We start from the raw sequence: 18,362 nt of genomic DNA, 5'->3' as shown, positions 1-18,362 counted from the left end.
GCGCTAATCATGATATTAAAGTATGCACAATAAGAATCATCTGTCCAATAAGGGTAGTCTGTTAAAATTAAATCAAAAACTAATGTCTGAAATGTTCAGCTGATTGGAATATAAATGAGAAGCTACTTCTTAAAATACTTCATACAGATAATGTTTTCTAGTTATTTTAAAAGTTAGATATTTCCTTTTCTCCTCACCTAATTTCTGTAGAAAAATTATGTATAAATATGAGACAATCAGAAATCTTATTTTAGAACATTAGTTCACTGAATAATATTTTTAACTCATGAAGATCAGCTGGTTTAATTTCTGAATTCCGTACAAGCATTACGGAGTTCTATTAAGTACTATGTAAGAATCTGTCAAAGAATCTCTGCTTCAAAAAGTTTATAATTCGCAAAGATTTTAATCAGCATAGTTTAAATTTACTAATACTTTAAAAAGCTACATACATTGTATATATGCCTTAAAATTGTAAATGAACTGAATTTTTATATAGCCTAAAGTTTCTTACTGAATTAGAGCAATGTTTGTCAAGACTATGGGTGGTCATTACGTATTTTGGGAGTAAAAGAATGGAATGAAAAATATCAGAATAGAAAATGGCAACACATATGTATACTGGGTCACAATTTCTTACTGTAGGTCTTAGTTTTTAAGAGTCTGACTATATTAGAGCAAGTTTGCTTTCTAAACAAAAGTTTTTGCTAAAATTAAACTGGGAATTTTAGAGACTTCATGATTATAGTTATAGTAGTTAGCCATTGTGGAATACTTACTATGTTTTTGGCACTTCTTAGGAAGTTTCTTTTTTTTTTTTAATTTTTTTTTTATTGTTATGTTAATCCCCATACATTACATCATTAGTTTTAGATATAGTGTTCCATGATTCATTGTTTGTGCATAACACCCAGTGCTCCATGCAGAACGTGCCTTCCTCAATACCCATCACCAGGCTAACCCATCCTCCCAACCCCCTCCCCTCTAGAACCCTCAGTTTGTTTTTCAGAGTCCATCGTCTCTCATGGTTCTTCTCCCCCTCCGATTTCCCCCCCTTCATTCTTCCCCTCCTGCTACATTCTTCTTCTTCTTTTTTTCTTTCTTAACATATATTGCATTATTTGTTAGGAAGTTTCTTATTTAAACCTCAACAATACTGTATCCTCTTTGGTTAGGGGATGAAGTCAAGGCTTAGGAAGGTTAAATAACTACTTAGGTTCACCCTTGTTCCAAGTGAAAGAGTCCATATTTGAACACACAGTCTCATCTCTTAGTTGCTGCCTTATACAATCTGTGCAAAAGTTAATTGGGCTGATTTTGTTTTTCTAAAGGAAGTGACTGTTGAAATAATAAAATATTGGGATAATAGGAGATATGGGATGTATATTTTTCCCTTGTGGTCTCATCTTAATTAAAAATGATCCAAATACGTACATAAAACATAGCTATATGTTGTATAAATAGAATTAAGAAGTAGAAGTACCTGTTTTCTGTTTTGCCAAGTTAATAAAATGTCTCATTTTCAGCTAATACTACCTACACTGACTTTATAGTTGCCATAGGCAGGATCTAAATAATTAACCTCATTCAGAGCCAAAATATCTTGCCTTTTGAGTATTTCTCTCCTTAAATTGACATATTTGGGTATAGAACATCTTCCAATAAGAAATATAAAATTCGTTTTTTTATTTTTTCGTTAAGGATACACTAAAAAAATAATTTTTGTTGTAAAACTTATTGAAAAATACTTTATGTAAAATTTATTAATAGAATTGCTTAACTTTCTTATTAAATATTCTTACTAGAAATTTTGTCACAACAATTTTATTTTTATTATATGAATAATATTTTTCTAACTCTGTAAGCTTTTCATTAACTGCCTAATGGAGTCAGATTCATATATGGAAAAATCTACACACACTCTCAATACTTGGAGATTCTCAACTCAAGTGATCTTAATCTGTATCCAACTTCAGGCATCAATTCCCTACTATACCCTAGCCTGTCATTATCTATAACTGCACCTGGCAGATCTCAATTTAAACATCTGCTTTCTGGCTACCATTTACTCTGCTCGCATTCTCACTTGACCCTGCTACATCAGACATCCAAACCTACCACTTCCTTGGCACTGCTTCTATGATGGTTTCTAATTACTTCCACATTGATAAATCTAATGGTAATTTCAGTCTTCCATTTTCTTAACCTGCCAGCAAAAATTAACATACTCACTTTTCCATCTAGAAATAACTTCTATTTATGTGGCTTCCATGGCACAAGTTTTCACTGCCTGCATCTTCTCAGAAAATCTGAAAACATCCTCTTCATATTCCTGATCTCAAAACATCAGGGTGTTGCCATGCGTAGTCCTTTAATTTCCTCTTTTCTTTGGTGATTTCCTTCGGTGCCCTAGCTTTTTCCTTTCTGCATATTGATATGTTTTGAATGAATTTATATCTCCTGCCCAGAATTCTCCTTTAATTGCAGTTTCAGTCATTCCATAGCTTCACTTCTGTCTGATAGGAATCTCAAGATATAACATGTATGAAACTAAAGTCTGTCCTTCCCCCTCCAGAAACCTGCTGCCTGTCATTCTTCCCCATCTGAGTGATCACCACTTGTATACTTTCAATTGCTCAGGCTAAAAACCTTGGTATCATTCAGATTCTCTTTCACCCTGCATGTAATCTAGCAGCATATCTTCTAAGCAGTTCTTCAAAATCTGTTCTCAGTCTAACCACTTAACATTGCTTCTCCCTTAGTTTTGATCGCTGCAGAAGCCTAGTCTCCTACCCTTAACATCCTGCAGTTTTCCACTAGCAGCAAAAATGTGAGTTAAATCATTCCACTTCTCTGTTCAAAACTCAATTGCTTCTCTTATTACTCAGATAAAACAATACTTTCATAGCTCACAAGAGTCTATATAAAGGTCTCATTTCTACCTTGCTCATTTCACTTCAGCCACATTGGTGCACCATGCTGTTCTAAAACAGGCCAGATACATTCCCACCTCAGGGCCTTTTGCACTCCTTTCTTCTGCCTGTAATATTCTTCCCCAATATGTGAGTGGTTTACAAAACTCAATGAAGAGGAAATTCCCATGTCTGTATGTATTGTATTACATATGTAAATATCTGTGTATATTAATAGATAAGTGTCTGAAAGAAGAAATAAACAAATGTTAACAGTGGCTCTCTCTATAGACATTTTATTTATATTTTCTAAATTTTTGCAATGAGCAAGAATTATTTATGCAATCAGGAAAAAAGTACTCATTTTCATTAGAAAGACTAAAATGACCTGCCTTCCTCAGCTTCTTCCTCTAGCCTCCTTCCGACATAATGTTCTGTTTCTTGATCTGTGTGCTGGTTATGTGGGTGTGTCCACTTTGGAAATTTATCATTATATACTAATGACCTGTGCATTTACACTTCAATAAAAAGAAAAAAAAAATCCACCAAAATAGAAAGCAGTACTGTTAGTATATTTTATGTAATTATTTAAATATTCTGGCTAATTTGCTCTTAAGTTTTCAGATCCACCTTAAGATTTCCTATTTATTTAATACCTTAATGAAAATCTCGTTGACTATGACTATTAAAGAACTTCAGCTGCTAAATAGGGCATAAACAGTATTATTAGACTAAATTTAATGATGTAGGATTTCATGATGTAGGATTTCTTCAGAGAACATGTATTATTAGGTTTAGTATTTTAATGTTTCTTTCCAAAACTAACCAGGTATTCTAAAATGTAGAAGTATTTTATAATTCTTCGTATGTCATTAGGTGTTTTACTGTTTTCTTGAGTCTAAGATAGGCAGGCAAGTTATTAACCAGAATTCAGTAGATTTAATAATATTTTCTAATATCTCTTTTTCATGTTTTAAAGATTCATGTAACTTTGTGGCACTGAAACTTAATTACATCTCTACTCTCCAATATGTGGGTACTCCTGTGTCTTATTTTATAGCAAGTTAAGCTGCTCCAGTTTAAAAAAGGCTTTTTCCACTCACATAAATGATTTAGAAATAAGGAAAATACATAGTTTTACTGTGAAAACAAATTTTTACAAATACAGACATCCCTTCAAAGTAGGCACTTTCCTTTGTGTCCATATATTCTATTTAATTTTAGTTAACTATTCAAACTGTAAATAACCTAAAATTGGTTGTATTACAGTTAGAAATATTTTCTATCTACAGCATCTCTGACTCATACTTTTTCTAAATCATAAACATATCATCAGAAGATATATTGAATTTATAGTGTGTAAATAGTTAAAGGTCATCCTGTATAATATAAATTATACTGTGGTGTTATGTGATTGAACTCTTCTCCCTTGCGAGATCTTAGTTTCCCCAAGTAATTATCTGTCAGAGTTATAATTACCATTTTGTTCCTAAAAAGCACACCGGGTTGTCTTTATTGTTCTTTATATATGTCCTACATATTTGTTCATCTATTCTTGCTATTATATCAGTATTTTAAATTTAGGATTTTTATGCTAGTGAGCACTTAGCTATGTGTGGTATATTTTAAAATATTTATTATATTTATATATCTTTCCTCCTTAAATCTAGATACAATTGAAAAGGAAATAAGAAAAATCTTCAATATTCCAGATGAAAAGGAGACCAGATTGTGGAACAAATACATGAGTAATACATTTGAACCACTGAATAAACCAGACAGCACCATTCAGGATGCTGGTTTATACCAAGGACAGGTATTGTTTAGCAGTACTGTTTATTTTAAGCATACTATACATGAAGCTTTTTGGAGTCACAAACTTTATTAATATCTTGACAATCTATAATGGGTTCTACTGTCTCTGGCTTCGTCTTTCTAACTCATCTCTTCCCTATTCCTGCTGATCACTAGCAGTAAATTTTGCTTCCCTCCTTGAGCTTGAGAATAACCTACTTTTTAAAAAGAAATTATTTTCCATCAATAAAACAGCTAATATAATAATATGGGTCAGCAAACTTTCTATAAGGAATCAAATAGTAAATATTTTTGGCTCTGTAGCCTGTATGGTCTCTGTTACAACTACAACTCTTCCATTGTAGTAACACAAAAGTCATGGACTATATGTAAACAACAGGCTTCATTTACAAAAGCAGTCAGTGAGCTAAGTGAACTGTAGTTTGCCAGGCCCTGGTAAGGTATCAACCTCCAATTTGGTCTTTCTTTATAATATAATCCAAAGAAATGAATGTGTTAAGAAATGAAGACATTTAGACATACTCAGCAAGTCCTACTGATTCTACCCTCTAAATATTTCTTGAATTAATCTATTCCATTCTCAGCCCTGTCTTTCAGTAGTGTCTTAACAGGTCCCTCTGCGTCTAGTCTTTTGTATGTCCATTCTCAGTCTTCCGTATTTCTGTTAGAACGCTCTTTCTAAAATGTAAACCTCGATGTTTCTTTATTGTAAACCTTTCCTGGTTCCATAACAATTGTAGAATAAAGTCCAGGCACCTTAACACAGCATGTAAGTCAAGGTTTGACCTTGTGGCTAGTCTTCCAGCATCTTTAGATTATCCTTGCCTCATGATTTATACAATGATTCATACAATACCAAACTGAACTGCTTATAGTTCCCTAAGCATACTATGCTATTCCCAACTCCTGTGCTTTCATCTGTGTTATTCCATCTGCCTGTTGTACCCTTCTTCCCAGTGCCTGCATCCTTCCAGCAAAAAGTCCTTTTAAACATCAAAATATTCAAATTAACCACTCCATTCTATCATGTAGTCTAATCAGATCAGATTGTTCATTCTTCATTCTTCAGATTCCAGCTCAAATGTCACCTCATCTCTTCAGCCTTTCCTGATCTGTTTTTCTCAATATGTATTTGAGGCATAAGGAGTTTTCTACTTTGGGGAAAAAATTACTCCCTTAACTTCATAATGATTTATGTATATGTCTTTTGTGTCATTCATTATGTACTTTATTTATATGTTGGGCTTCTCCACTAGACTTTGAGTTCCTTGTTTTCGGACTTCGTGTCTATTTATTTTTGTTTTTATTTTTAGTATCTAACACAGCCTGGTCCTCTGATATATGGAGATTTTTATTTTGTTCTGTTTTATTAAAAATAGTTATTGACAGGAGCACCTGGATGGCCCGGTTAGTTAAGCATCTGACTTCAGCCCAGGTCATGATCTCAGGGTCCGGTATCGAGCCCTGCATCTGGCTACCTGCTCAGTGGGGAATCTGCTTGTCCTTCTTCCTCTGCCCCTTCCCCTGTCTCTTTCTCTCTCATTCTCTCTCTCTCTTTCTCTCTCTCAAATACATAAAATCTTTTAAAAAATTATTATTGACATCAGTATTATGATACAAGTTGTGAAAAAAATCCAGAACAACTGAGGAAATTAATTTTTAGTAAATGTCTACCATATGTCATGTATCGTAATAGGCTATAAAAACAGTGATTTTCATGGGACACCTGGGTGGCTCAGTCGGTTAAGCAGCTGCCTTCGACTCAGGTCATGATCCCAGGCTCCTGGGATCAAGTTCCGCATCGGGCTTCTTGCTCGGCGGTGAGCCTGCTTCTCTCTCTGCTGCTGCTCCCCCTGCTTGTGCTCTCTCTCTCTGTCTGATAAATAAATAAAATCTTAAAAAAAAAAAAAAAACAGTGATTTTCAGACTTATTTTAGCTATTATAGTCTTACATGAAATCTTGCAAAAAGTACTGTGTATTATAATCAAAATTTGAGCTAACCTGATTAAAGCTGGAGTAAGGAACTCGGAACTCTCATGGTTAGTTAACACCCCGCTCCTTAGCCAGCCAATTCCCTCTTTCACTCCTTAGTTACCATCTGTAGGTCTTGAGATAGTTCCAGGAGTACAGTTTGGAATACATAGAATCATTTCTTTAAAACTTTTCAGTGATTGAGCCTATGTAATGGTTTTTATTCTATCCATCATGTGCATTAGAAAACTGAGGCTTAGAGAATTTAAGTAATTTGATGTTCTTGATAGGAATGCATTTATCAGATTACAGGTGACAGTATATTATTTTAATAATAAGAAGGTTAAATATCCTTACTAACATTTGATCTTTCAAAATAAGAATGTTTCAAAGAACATGCTTTAAATTTTCCAGATTTTGCAAGTTATTTTCTGACTGATGATAAATGAACTAAACATTATCCTGAAATTTTTTTTTTTTTTTTAAGATCTATTTATTTATTTTAGAGCGAGAGCAAGAGCGAGCAGGGGGAGGGGCAAAGGGAGAGAAAGAGAATTTCCAGCAGACTCCACACTGAGCGCAAAGCCCATCTCAGGGCTCAGTCTCACAACCCTGAGATCATGACTTGAGCCTCAGTCAAAAGTCAGACTCTTAACCAACTGAGCCATCCAGGTGCCCCTGTCCTGGACTTTTTAAAATTTTTACTGAAATTAAAGTAAAATGAAACATCAGAAAATAAAACAAAGATACATTATTGAAGAGTTTCCCTCCCAAAATGGTGGTCTTTATCTCTTTCTCTTCCCTTAAGTGTGTGTGTGTGCACGCACACACACATTTAATTTAATTTTGAAAACTTTCTAAGAAAATTCTCATCTTGGAAGTTTTAACCATGAGCAAAACTTCATTCAGAAAATAAAATATTGGGCGCCTGGGTGGCTCAGTTGGTTAAGTGACTGCCTTCGGCTCAGGTCATGATCTCAAGGTCCTGGGATCGAGCCCCACATCGGGCTCCCTGCTCAGAGGGGAGCCTGCTTCTCCCTCTCCCACTCCCCCTGCTTGTGTTCCCTCTCTCGCTGTCTCTCTCTCTGTCAAATAAATAAATAAAAATCTTTAAAATAAATAAATTAAATAAAATAAAATATTTGAGTAAAGGAGTGAATATTAACATTTCTGATGGCCTTCAATATTAATATCTATGATTGTAAAAACATGAAATTTTGACATATATAAGGAATTAAATTGTTATGGTTCAACTTTATTTATTTATTTGATTTTTCAGTTTTAGGACCTATTAAAAAGCACACTACAATGATACTAAATGCATAACTTTGAAATTCCTTGTAACTAAAGTCTTTTCATTTTGTAACTGATTTGTCTTCCAAATGACTATGAAGTTTATATATATGCACATATATATGCATAGTATGAAGTATGTATATATACACACACACACAAATTTGTAATGCTTTAAATGTACTTCAAGGCATGTTTTCTCTCTATATATATGTAGTTCATATCTAGATATCTTAATAAGTTGCAGTAATGGAAAACTCTTCAGTTAAAAATCACTTACTAAATTCAGTTTTATAAATCTACAAAAATACATAAATATATGATTATATCAGAATGATATCAGAAAATTGAGGAGAATGATTAATTGTATGTGATAGGTAGGGATGAGTAATATGATTAGGGAGGGATTAGGATAGTAAGTACACAGTGTTCTTATTCTTTATATGCTATGTATACTTCATACATGTTCTTTGAATGTAGGAAATAGTAATTTGTTTTTCCTTTTTTATTTAAATTCAATTAATTAACAAATAATGTATTATTTGTTTCAGGGGTACAGGTCTGTGATTCATCAGTCCTATGTAATACCCAGTGCTCATTACAACACATACCCTCCGCAATGTCCATCACCCACTTACCCCATCCCTCCACCCACCTCCCCTCCAGCAATCCTCAGTTTGTTTCCTTTGATTGAGAGTCTCTTATGGTTTGTCTCCCTCTCTGATAACTTTAATATTTTAATTAGTGTACTCTTTGAACAAGCTGGTTCCATGAATTTTTCTGTTGATCAGTTTTATCATTTGTTGTATGTATTCTGAAACAGGCTTATATTTTACATGGTTAGGATCCAAATGCCAACTTATAAATGGCCTGAAACATTCAGTCCACAAAAGTATTTTACCAAGAGTATGTCGAGTAGGTTACAAAATTGAAACTTTAAGAAAAAGAGTTGAAAGTGAATATCTAGAATGTATTCAAATTTGTAATGCCTTGAATTTATTTCAAGGCATGTTCTTATGTTATACTTCTCCCATGGAAATTTGGTTATTAACTTCTTATTGACATTATCACATAATTTCTTTTGCTTATTTAGTTATTTTTGCTTAGTTTCTTTTCTTTGCACAGACTCACCCATAGCAAAAACTGGAAAAAAGGCTTTTTTAAACAAGAAGATAAGAGGAAGGATTCTGTTATATTTTAGAATAAAGCATAGCTCTGCCTTGCCCTGTACTTTACATTTATTAGAGTTGCTTTCTGCCTTAACCATGCTGCAGTAAGGAACTTGAATCTGATTCTCACAAATGTGGCTCTATCATTTATACATTAAAAGATTCTATAATTTACATAGTAATAATGTAAATAAAGGCAAATTTTAAAGCCCCAAATAAATTATGTATAATCTGTAATTTGGAATTATCTGTGCCACTGTTTTTCAGGATTTGCGTAATAATAGTTAGCCAAGATTATACATCAGTATTTTTAACAAATGTGACCATTTATTGAGCATCTGGGGTTTTTTGCATAGTACTATGTTATAGCCTGCAAATAGAAAAGAAGTAGAAAACATATTCCCTAAACTCAAGGAATTTATATTCTATTTATTTTGCCCAGCTTTGGCATCAAAATGCAAATACCTCTTCACCTAGTCTCCTCTGTCCTTTAAATAATTCCAGATTTACTTTAGTTTCTTAGTGTATCCAGCTAATCTTCTAAAGCTATTTTAACTTTAACTTTTTCAGGAAAAACACTCTTCTATTGTGTCATATTTACAGGTGTTAGTGATAGAACAGAAAAATGAAGATGGAACATGGCCAAGGGGTCCTTCTGCTCCTAAGTAAGTGCTCCCACTTTTTATGGCTGATTGCATGTTTTGAAGGCTTTGATTTCAGATAACAAAATCCAGAATGATAGAAGATAGCCAATTGTATGTTGCAAGTATATATACCTGCTTTATATTTTAATACTTTATTCTCAGTATAGAAGTTATGTGAATTTGTATTTAAATTAATATGCTATAATTTAAAGCCTTCCAAATCAAATCTCTTTTAGAATAAGGTACAGTGTACATGTGTTGTAAATATTATGTTGCATTGTCTAATATGTCAAATCACTATTAACCATTTTGTTTAATATTTTTCAAGCTTTTTGTGTTTTTTTAAAGTATCTGTTAAAGAATACTCTATCAAAATGAATTTGATATGAAAACAATATTTTTATTTATTTAAATGTTTTAGAATATAAAAGCACAAGTAGAGATAGAGGAGTGTAAGAATTGCTTCTGATGGTAAACAAGGGATGAAAGAATTAGAAATCTTTTAACTTTTTTTTTTAACATGGTAAGAACCCTTAACTTGAGATCTACCCTCTTAACAAATTTTTAAGTGCACCATACAGTATTGTTAACTGTAAGCACATTGTTGTATAGTAGATCTCTAGAATCTATCCATCTTATGTAACTGAAACTTTATTCCCATTGCTCAGTAATTTCCCATTTCTCCCTTCCCCTAGCCCCTGGCAGCCATCATTGTAGTCTCTGTTTCTATGAGTATTTGACTAGTTTGGATATCTCATATAAGTGGAATCAGGTAGTTTTTGTCTTTCTATGATTGGCTTATTTTACCTAATATAATGTCCCTCAGGTTCATCCATGTTATCACATATGGCAAGATCTCCTTCCTTAAAAAAGACCTACTTCCTTAAAAAAAAACAGTCCGGATAATATTTCGTTGCATGTATATACATTTTCTTTATCCATTCATCCATCAGTGGACATTTAGGTTGTTTCCCTATCTTGGTATCGTAAATTGTACTGCAGTGAACATGGGCATGTAGTATCTCTTTGAGATGATTCCATTTCCTTTGGATATATACCCAGAAGTGAGATTTCTGGATTGTATGGTACTTCTATTTTTAATTTTTTTAATTAAAATTTTTAATTTTTTGAGGAACCCTCATACTGTTTTCCATAGAAGCCACATCATTATACATTTCTACCAACAGTATACAAGTAAGTGTTCCAGTTTCTGCACATCCTTGAGAGCACTTGTTATCTTTTGTTCTTTTGATAATAGCCAGCCTAACAGGTATGAGGTGATATCTCATTGTGGATTGATTTGCATTTCCCCAATAATTACTGATGTTGAGCATCTGTACCTGTGGACCATTTGTATGCCACTTTTTAATCTGGTTATTTGGGGTTTTTTGCCATTGAATTGTAGGAATTTCTTATATATTTTGGATATTAAACCTTTATCAAATACATAGCTTAAAGATTTAAAAATAAGACCTGAAACTATAAAACTCCTAGAAGACATCTTAGTGAAAAAGCATCATCATGTCTGTCCAGGCAATGATTTCTTGAATATGACACCAAAACCCAAGCAACGAAAGCAGTAATAATAGACAAATGGGACTACATCAAACTAAAAAGTTTATGCACAGTAAGAGAAACAATAAACAGAGTGAAAACACAACATACAGAATGGGAGAAAATATTTTTAATGGTTTTAGAATGATCGGATCTACACTCCATTATCAAAAACACTTAGTGCTAGTTGTATTTCAATTTCAAACTTTTCAAACCTTTGAAAAGTAATATGGTGCATATGCCACCTATTATTTTAATATATCTATAGGTTCCAGGGGGACTCTCTTAATCAAACACATTAATATTCTGCAAATACTCACACTAAGTAGTTTAAAGGACTATAAATAGTTTCGTATCAGTTTAGGCTAGATTGCCCTCAAGTGAATTATAAAATAATTTTTAAATTTTCAGAGCTTTTGGAATTTCAGATTTTCTGATAAGGGATTGTAAACCTATATTTTGAAATCCTTAAAATAATGATTCTTGAATAAATTAAAAATAATTTTTTATTAATTGCTAACCTAGCAAATAAAAGAAAACTGATCTTTAAAACTGAAATGCATGGCCACGCTGAGCCAGCTTTGGGCACTCTGCACACCAGGTGTCCTCTTCTTCCCGTTCTGGTTAGCTGTGGAGGCCCTGAAGACCCTGAACCCCAAGGCCAGGGTGGCCCAAGCCCAGGCGGAACTGGAGGTTAACATCAGTGTGGCCCAGGGGCTGCAGGACATGCTGAGGACCAACTTGGGGCCTAAGGGCACCATGAAGATGCTTGTTTCTGGTGCTGGAGACATCAAGCTTACTGAAGATGGCAATATGCTGCTTCATGAAATGCAAATTCAACACCCAACAGCCTCCTTAATAGCCAAAGTGGAAACAACCTAGGATGACATAACTGGTGATGGTACCACTTCCAATGTCTTAATCATTGGAGAGCTACTGAAACAGGTGGATCTCTACATTTCTGAAAGTCTTCATCCCAGAATAATAACAGAAGGACTTGAAGCTGCAAAGGAAAAGGCACTTCAGTTTTTGGAACAAGTGAAAGTAAGCAAAGAAATGGACTGGGAAACACTTACAAATGTGGCCAGAACATCTCTACCTCCTAAAGTACATGCTGAACTTCCTGATACCTTAATAGAAGCTGTAGTGGACTTCATTTTCGTCATTAAAAAACAAGGTGAACCTATTGACCTTTTAATGTTTGAGATCATGGAAATGAAACAGAAACTGAAACTGATACAAGCTTAATCAGAGGTCTTGTTTAGACCATGGGGCACACATCCTGATAGGGAAAAAAAAAAAGAAGAAGAAGAAGATGCATACATCCTCACGTGCACTGTGTCATTAGAATATGAAAAAACAGAAGTGAATTCTTTTTTTATAAGAGTTCAGAAGAGGAACTTGTAAAAGCTGAAAGAAAATTCCTTGAAGATAGAGTTAAAAAATAATAGAACTGAAAAAGAAAGTCTGTGTGATTCAGATAAAAGATTCATTCAAAAGGGAATTGACCCCTTTTCTTTAGATGCTCTTGCATAGAGTTAAAAGGAGAAATATGGAAAGGCTGACTCTTACTCTTGCTTGTGGCGGAGTAGCTCTAAATTCTTTTGATGACCTAAATCCTGATTGTTTTGGACATGCAGGACTTGTCTGTGAGTATACATTGGGAGAAGAGAAATTCACCTTTATTGAAAAATAACAATAACAATAATAAATAATAAAATAAAATAAAAAAACAAAAAATAAAAATAACAATCCTCACTCCATCATGTTATTGGTCAAAGGACCAAATAAGCACACACTCACTCAAATCAAAGATGCAATAAGGGATGGTTTGAGGGCTGTTAAAAATGCTATTGATGATGGCTTTGTAGTTCTAGGTGCTGGGGCAGTGGAGGTGGCAATAACAAAAGCCTTGATTAAATATAAGCCCGTTGTAAAGGGCAGGGCCCAGCTTGGAGTCCAAGCATTTGCTGATGCATTGCTCATTATTCCCAAGGTTCTTGCTCAGAACTCTGGTTTTGACCTTCAGGAAACACAAGTTCAAGCAGAACATTCAGAATCAGGTCAGTTTGTGGGTGTGGACTTGAATACAGGTGAGCCAGTGGTAGCAGCCGATGTAGACATATGGGATAACTATTGTGTAAAGAATAGCTTTACACAGTCCTGCATTGTGATTGCCACCAACATTCTCCTGGTTGATGAGATCATGAGAGCCAGAATGTCTTCTTGAAAAGGCTGAATTGAAGCTTCTCTTGTGTCATCTGAATCATGAAGACTCTACAGAGTGGTCCTAAGAAGAGCTCTGGAATTTTTGTCCAAGCTTCAAATGATTTTCAAAAGCATTTTCTTTTCCCATATGAAAAAAAGAGAAGACTGACGCTAAAATTCTGAAGTTCTGAAATTATAATTACAGTATTTTTTTAAATTGCACTTCAGTGTACACACATTAAGTAGGCCGTTTTTACCCAATGAACAGGATGTTTTGCTTTAGCTTCAGTGTTATAAAAGTACCAAGTTAGATAAGTATATGTTATCTACCTTGTTATTAAATGTTACTTGGAAAAAAACAACAAAAAAATAAAATTCACCTTTAATGAGTGGTTCTCTATCCTTTTTATCTTAGGTGAAGTTTTTTCATTTAAATTTTTTATGAGTCTGTACTAAGTATATTAATTACATTTTATATTACTCCACTTAGGATTTAAGGGTAGAACTTAGTTTAAGAAGATATTGAAAGCACATGGTAGAATCATATAAATTTCTTGATTGATGAAGTTTTAGAAGTTAGAAATGTTTTCTTTGTGAATATTTACTTTTAGTCTTTAGATTAGAACGACTCTTGTTTTTTTTTTCTAGCTCATCTTTAGATTGTTAAGTACTTGTTATAGTTATATAGTACTTTGAAATTTCAAAGTTGCTTGTGCCTTGATAAGTACCTTGAGTTCTAAGGATTTAGAGATCTTTTCTACCTAAGATTATTGATTTTTCACTTGGAGGATAAATCATTATTTTCTTTTATCACCATATCACAATAAATGTTGGTGAATGAAAGCACTGCTAGAAATGTGCTGAAGTAAAGAGTTCCATTCTTCACTGAATCACCCAGAGTAATAGGAAACCCAAATTTCAAAGCATGAAAAGTTAAGTATCTACTTACTATAAAATGTGCCTAATACCATGTAATAGAATGTCATAAATTGCCCAGTGATAGTTTATTAGAATACAAAAAAAAAATTTTTTTTTTTTTTTTTTGAAATTAGCATCAGTGTATGAAAAGACTCTCTGGAAACTAAGAATAAAAGGAAATTCTCCTAACTCAATAAAGTCCATATACCCAAAGTCTGTAGCAAACATTATATTGAGAAATTTTGAACACAAACCAAATAGGATTGGAAGTTAAAAAAAGAAAAAAATTCACTACTTGCATATGACACAGTCATCTACGTAAAACCCAAACCCATCAGCAGACTACTAAACCTGAGAAAATTCAGCAAGATTCTCTAAGACTAAATTTGTTAAATTAGGGGCGCCTGGATGGCTCAGTCGGTTAAGCATCTGCCTTTGGCTCAGGTCATGATCCCAGGGTCCTGGGATCAAGCCCTATGTCTAGCTCCCTGCTCAGTGGGGAGTCTGCTTCTCCATCTGCCCCTTCCCCCACTCATGCATGCTCTCTCTCTCAAATACAATCTTTTAAGAAATTATAAAAATTAATGTTTTTTTAATCTCATTTTTTTAAATTATGTTAATCACCATACATTACATCATTAGTTTTTTTTTTTTTTTAAAGATTTTATTTATTTGACAGAGAGACACAGCGAGAGAGGGAACACAAGCAGAGGGAGTGGGAGAGGGAGAAGCAGGCTTCCCGCCGAGCAGGGAGCCCGATGCGGGGCTCGATCCCAGGACCCTGGGATCATGACCTGAGCTGAAGGCAGACGCTTAACGACTGAGCCACCCAGGCGCCCCTACATCATTAGTTTTTGATGTAGTGTTCCATGATTCATTGTTTGCGTATAACACCCAGTGCTCCATTCAGTACGTGCCCTCTTTAATACCCATCAACAGGCTAACCCATCCTCCCCAATCCCCTCCCCTCTAGAACCCTCAGTTTGTTTCTCAGAATCCATAGTCTCTCATGGTTCGTCTCCCGCTCCAATTTCCCCCCTTCATTTTTCCCTTCCTGATATCTTCTCTTTTTTTAATATATATTATAAAAAATTAATATGTTTTTATACCCAGAGGTCAGCAGCCTTTTTTATAAAGAACCAGATAATATTTTCAGCTTGTGGGCCATATGGTACCTGACTCAACTAAACTCTACCAATATAGCTGCTTTCAAACTATGACATTATGTCACCAAATGGGTGTGACTATGTTCCAGTAAAACTTTATTTACAAAAAAATATGGCAAACTGGAATTAGCTTGTGAGCCATAGATTTCTGACCCCTGCTATATACCATTAGTAACCCACTTAGAAAATAGCAGCGCTGTGAATTGTGTAAGACTGTTGAATCACAGACCTGTATCTCTAAAACAAATAATACATTATATGTTAAAAAAAAAAAAGAAGAAGAAGAAGATAAGATAGCAGGAAGGGAAGAATGAAGGGGGGGAAATCGGAGGGGTGGATGAACCATGAGAGCCTATGGACTCTGAGAAACAAACTGAGGGTTCTAGAGGGGAGGGGGGTGGGGGGATGGGTTAGCCTGGTGATGGGTATTTTTTTTTTTTTTTTTAAAGATTTTATTTATTTATTTATTTGACAGAGAGAGACACAGTGAGAGAGGGAACACAAGCAGGGGGAGTGGGAGAGGGAGAAGCAGGCTTCCCGCTGAGCAGGGAGCCCGATGCGGGACTCGATCCCAGGACACTGGGATCATGACCTGAGCCGAAGGCAGACGCTTAACGACTGAGCCACCCAGGCGCCCCATGCCTGGTGATGGGTATTAAAGAGGGCACGTACTGCATGGAGCACTGGGTGTTATACGCAAACAGTCAATCATGGAACACTACATCAAAAACTAATAATGTAATGTATGGTGATTAACATAACATAATAAAAAAAATAGTATAACAAAGATTAACCTGATTAGGAATGCATAAAACCTTCATGGGAAATAACTAACTTTACTAAAAGACAAAAGATTATCATGTACAATATGCCTTAACCTAGTGATGCCTGTTTCTCTAAATCTATCATGTCACTGTCTCCTATTAAAAATTCTATCCTGACTTTTTGTGTGTGTGTGTGAGAAACTTCACAAACTCATTCTAAAATTTACATTTACCAATAAAGGTCCAAGATTAAGTCACTTTCGATAAAGAAGAGGAAGGAAGTACTGGACCTGTTAGACAGTGAGGATTACTACGAAGTTATAATAATGAAAACAGTATGATGCTAGCAAAAGAAAGACCAAATACACTGGAATAAATTAATGAGCTCAAAAAAAAAAAAAAAACACCTCATGTATATATGAGAACTTGATTAAGTGGCACCCCTAGGGAGTAAGAAACAGATTGCTTAAAGCAGATAGGTGCTTAGATTTTATTAGGAGAGCTAGCTATTTGTAGAAAAAAACAGGATCACTACCTTACACATGATAAACTCAAAAAATATAAAATTTGGGGGCGCCTGGGTGGCTCATTCTGTTGAGCATCCACATCTAGGTTTCAGCTCAGGTCATGATCTTAGAGGATGAGCCCTGCATTGGGCTGCTTACTCAGCAGGGAGTCCGCTTGAGGATTCTCTCCCCCTGCTCCTCTCCCACTTGTGTGTGCCCACCTGCACTCTAAAATAAATAGATAAATCTTTAAAAAAAAAAAAAAAGAAACGTAAAACGTCAAAGCTCATAAGAAATTTCAGAGCATATCTGTATTTTAGGAACAGAGAACATAATGTGAAAATTAGTGGGTTTGATAACATCAAAATTAAGTATTTCTGTTATAGGAACCATACATTGAAGTGAAAGGTCAAATGTCAGTTTTTTAATATCTAAAACCTACATGAGAATAATACCTATAATGTAGAAAGAACTGCTATACAGTAACAGAAACCAAGCAGAAATCTTCTAAAAAATAAATGAAAGAGGGGCACTTGGGTGACTCAGTCCGTTAAGAGTCTGACTCTTGGTCTTGGCTCAGGTCATGATCTCAGGGTGGTGAGATTGAGCCCAGAATGGGGCTCCATGCTGGGTGTGGAGCCTGCTTAAGATTCTCACTGTCCCTCTCTCTCTGCCCCTCCCCCCCAGAAAAAAAGGAAAGAGAGAAAAATGAATGGTGGTATGCTGTAGAGTACCAATGCAGCAAGTAGAAGTAACAAGGGTGAGATCTTTAAAACTGGATACGGTTAAAATATACAGTTGAGAGAAAAGAAAAAACAAAGTGAGATTTTTAATTCAGTACTATTTATGTAAATTTAAAACAACACATTACATGAAAATGTATTTAAGAATGTAACGAAAGGACTTAAGAGTAGAGGAAAATAGTACAGATTAGAAAAATAAGTTTAAAGAATTATCACTTCTTTTATTTATATGTCTATAAGTAAAGTAAGCATGCACATTATTTTTTCTGGATGAATGCCAGCTTTAAAAAGTGGAATTCTATGTATTTATTGAAGTCACATTATAAGCACTTGTAACTTAGACAAATTTAACTCCAGCAGAGGGCTTGTAATCTTAGGCCCTCAAGAAAGAAATTTCAAGATATTAATATATAGAACATTCTGGGGGCGCCTAGGTGGCTCAGTCATTAAACGTCTGCCTTCGGCTCAGGTCATGATCCCAGGGTCCTGGGATCGAGCCCCGCATCAGGCTCCCTGCTCAGCGGGAGCCTGCTTCTCCCTCTCCCACTCCCCCTGCTTGTGTTCCCTCTCTTGCTGTGTCTTCTCTGTCAAATAAATAAATAAAATCTTTAAAAATATATATATATAGAGAGAGAGAGAACATTCTGTTTTATAAACTCAAAATTGCTATTTTATCTGTCAGGATATAACCCCTGGTC

General features: G+C 34.6%; 1 protein-coding gene and 1 pseudogene across 5 annotated transcripts in view; both read left to right on the top strand.

The window, feature by feature from the left end:
- USP15 (ubiquitin specific peptidase 15) overlaps positions 1 to 18,362 on the top strand; it is a 128,779-nt gene that overhangs the window by 40,879 nt on the left and 69,538 nt on the right. For all 4 annotated transcript variants that reach the window (XR_004301357.1, XM_032421132.1, XM_032421131.1 and 1 more), the window contains exons 5-6: positions 4,583 to 4,728; positions 9,765 to 9,826. Coding sequence is in view for 3 of the 4 variants with exons in the window: in XM_032421132.1 (XP_032277023.1) it covers positions 4,583 to 4,728; positions 9,765 to 9,826 (208 nt within the window). In the remaining variant the exon portion in view is untranslated. The remainder of the gene's footprint in view (positions 1 to 4,582; positions 4,729 to 9,764; positions 9,827 to 18,362) is intronic.
- LOC116642652 lies at positions 10,949 to 14,874 on the top strand (annotated as a pseudogene). The gene has a single exon (XR_004301358.1). The product of XR_004301358.1 is annotated as a T-complex protein 1 subunit zeta-like (transcript).

The sequence above is a fragment of the Phoca vitulina genome, unplaced genomic scaffold, assembly GCF_004348235.1.
Source record: "Phoca vitulina isolate PV1807 unplaced genomic scaffold, GSC_HSeal_1.0 scaffold23, whole genome shotgun sequence".
NCBI lineage: Eukaryota > Metazoa > Chordata > Mammalia > Carnivora > Phocidae > Phoca > Phoca vitulina.
This window is presented reverse-complemented; position numbering and strand designations above follow the sequence as displayed.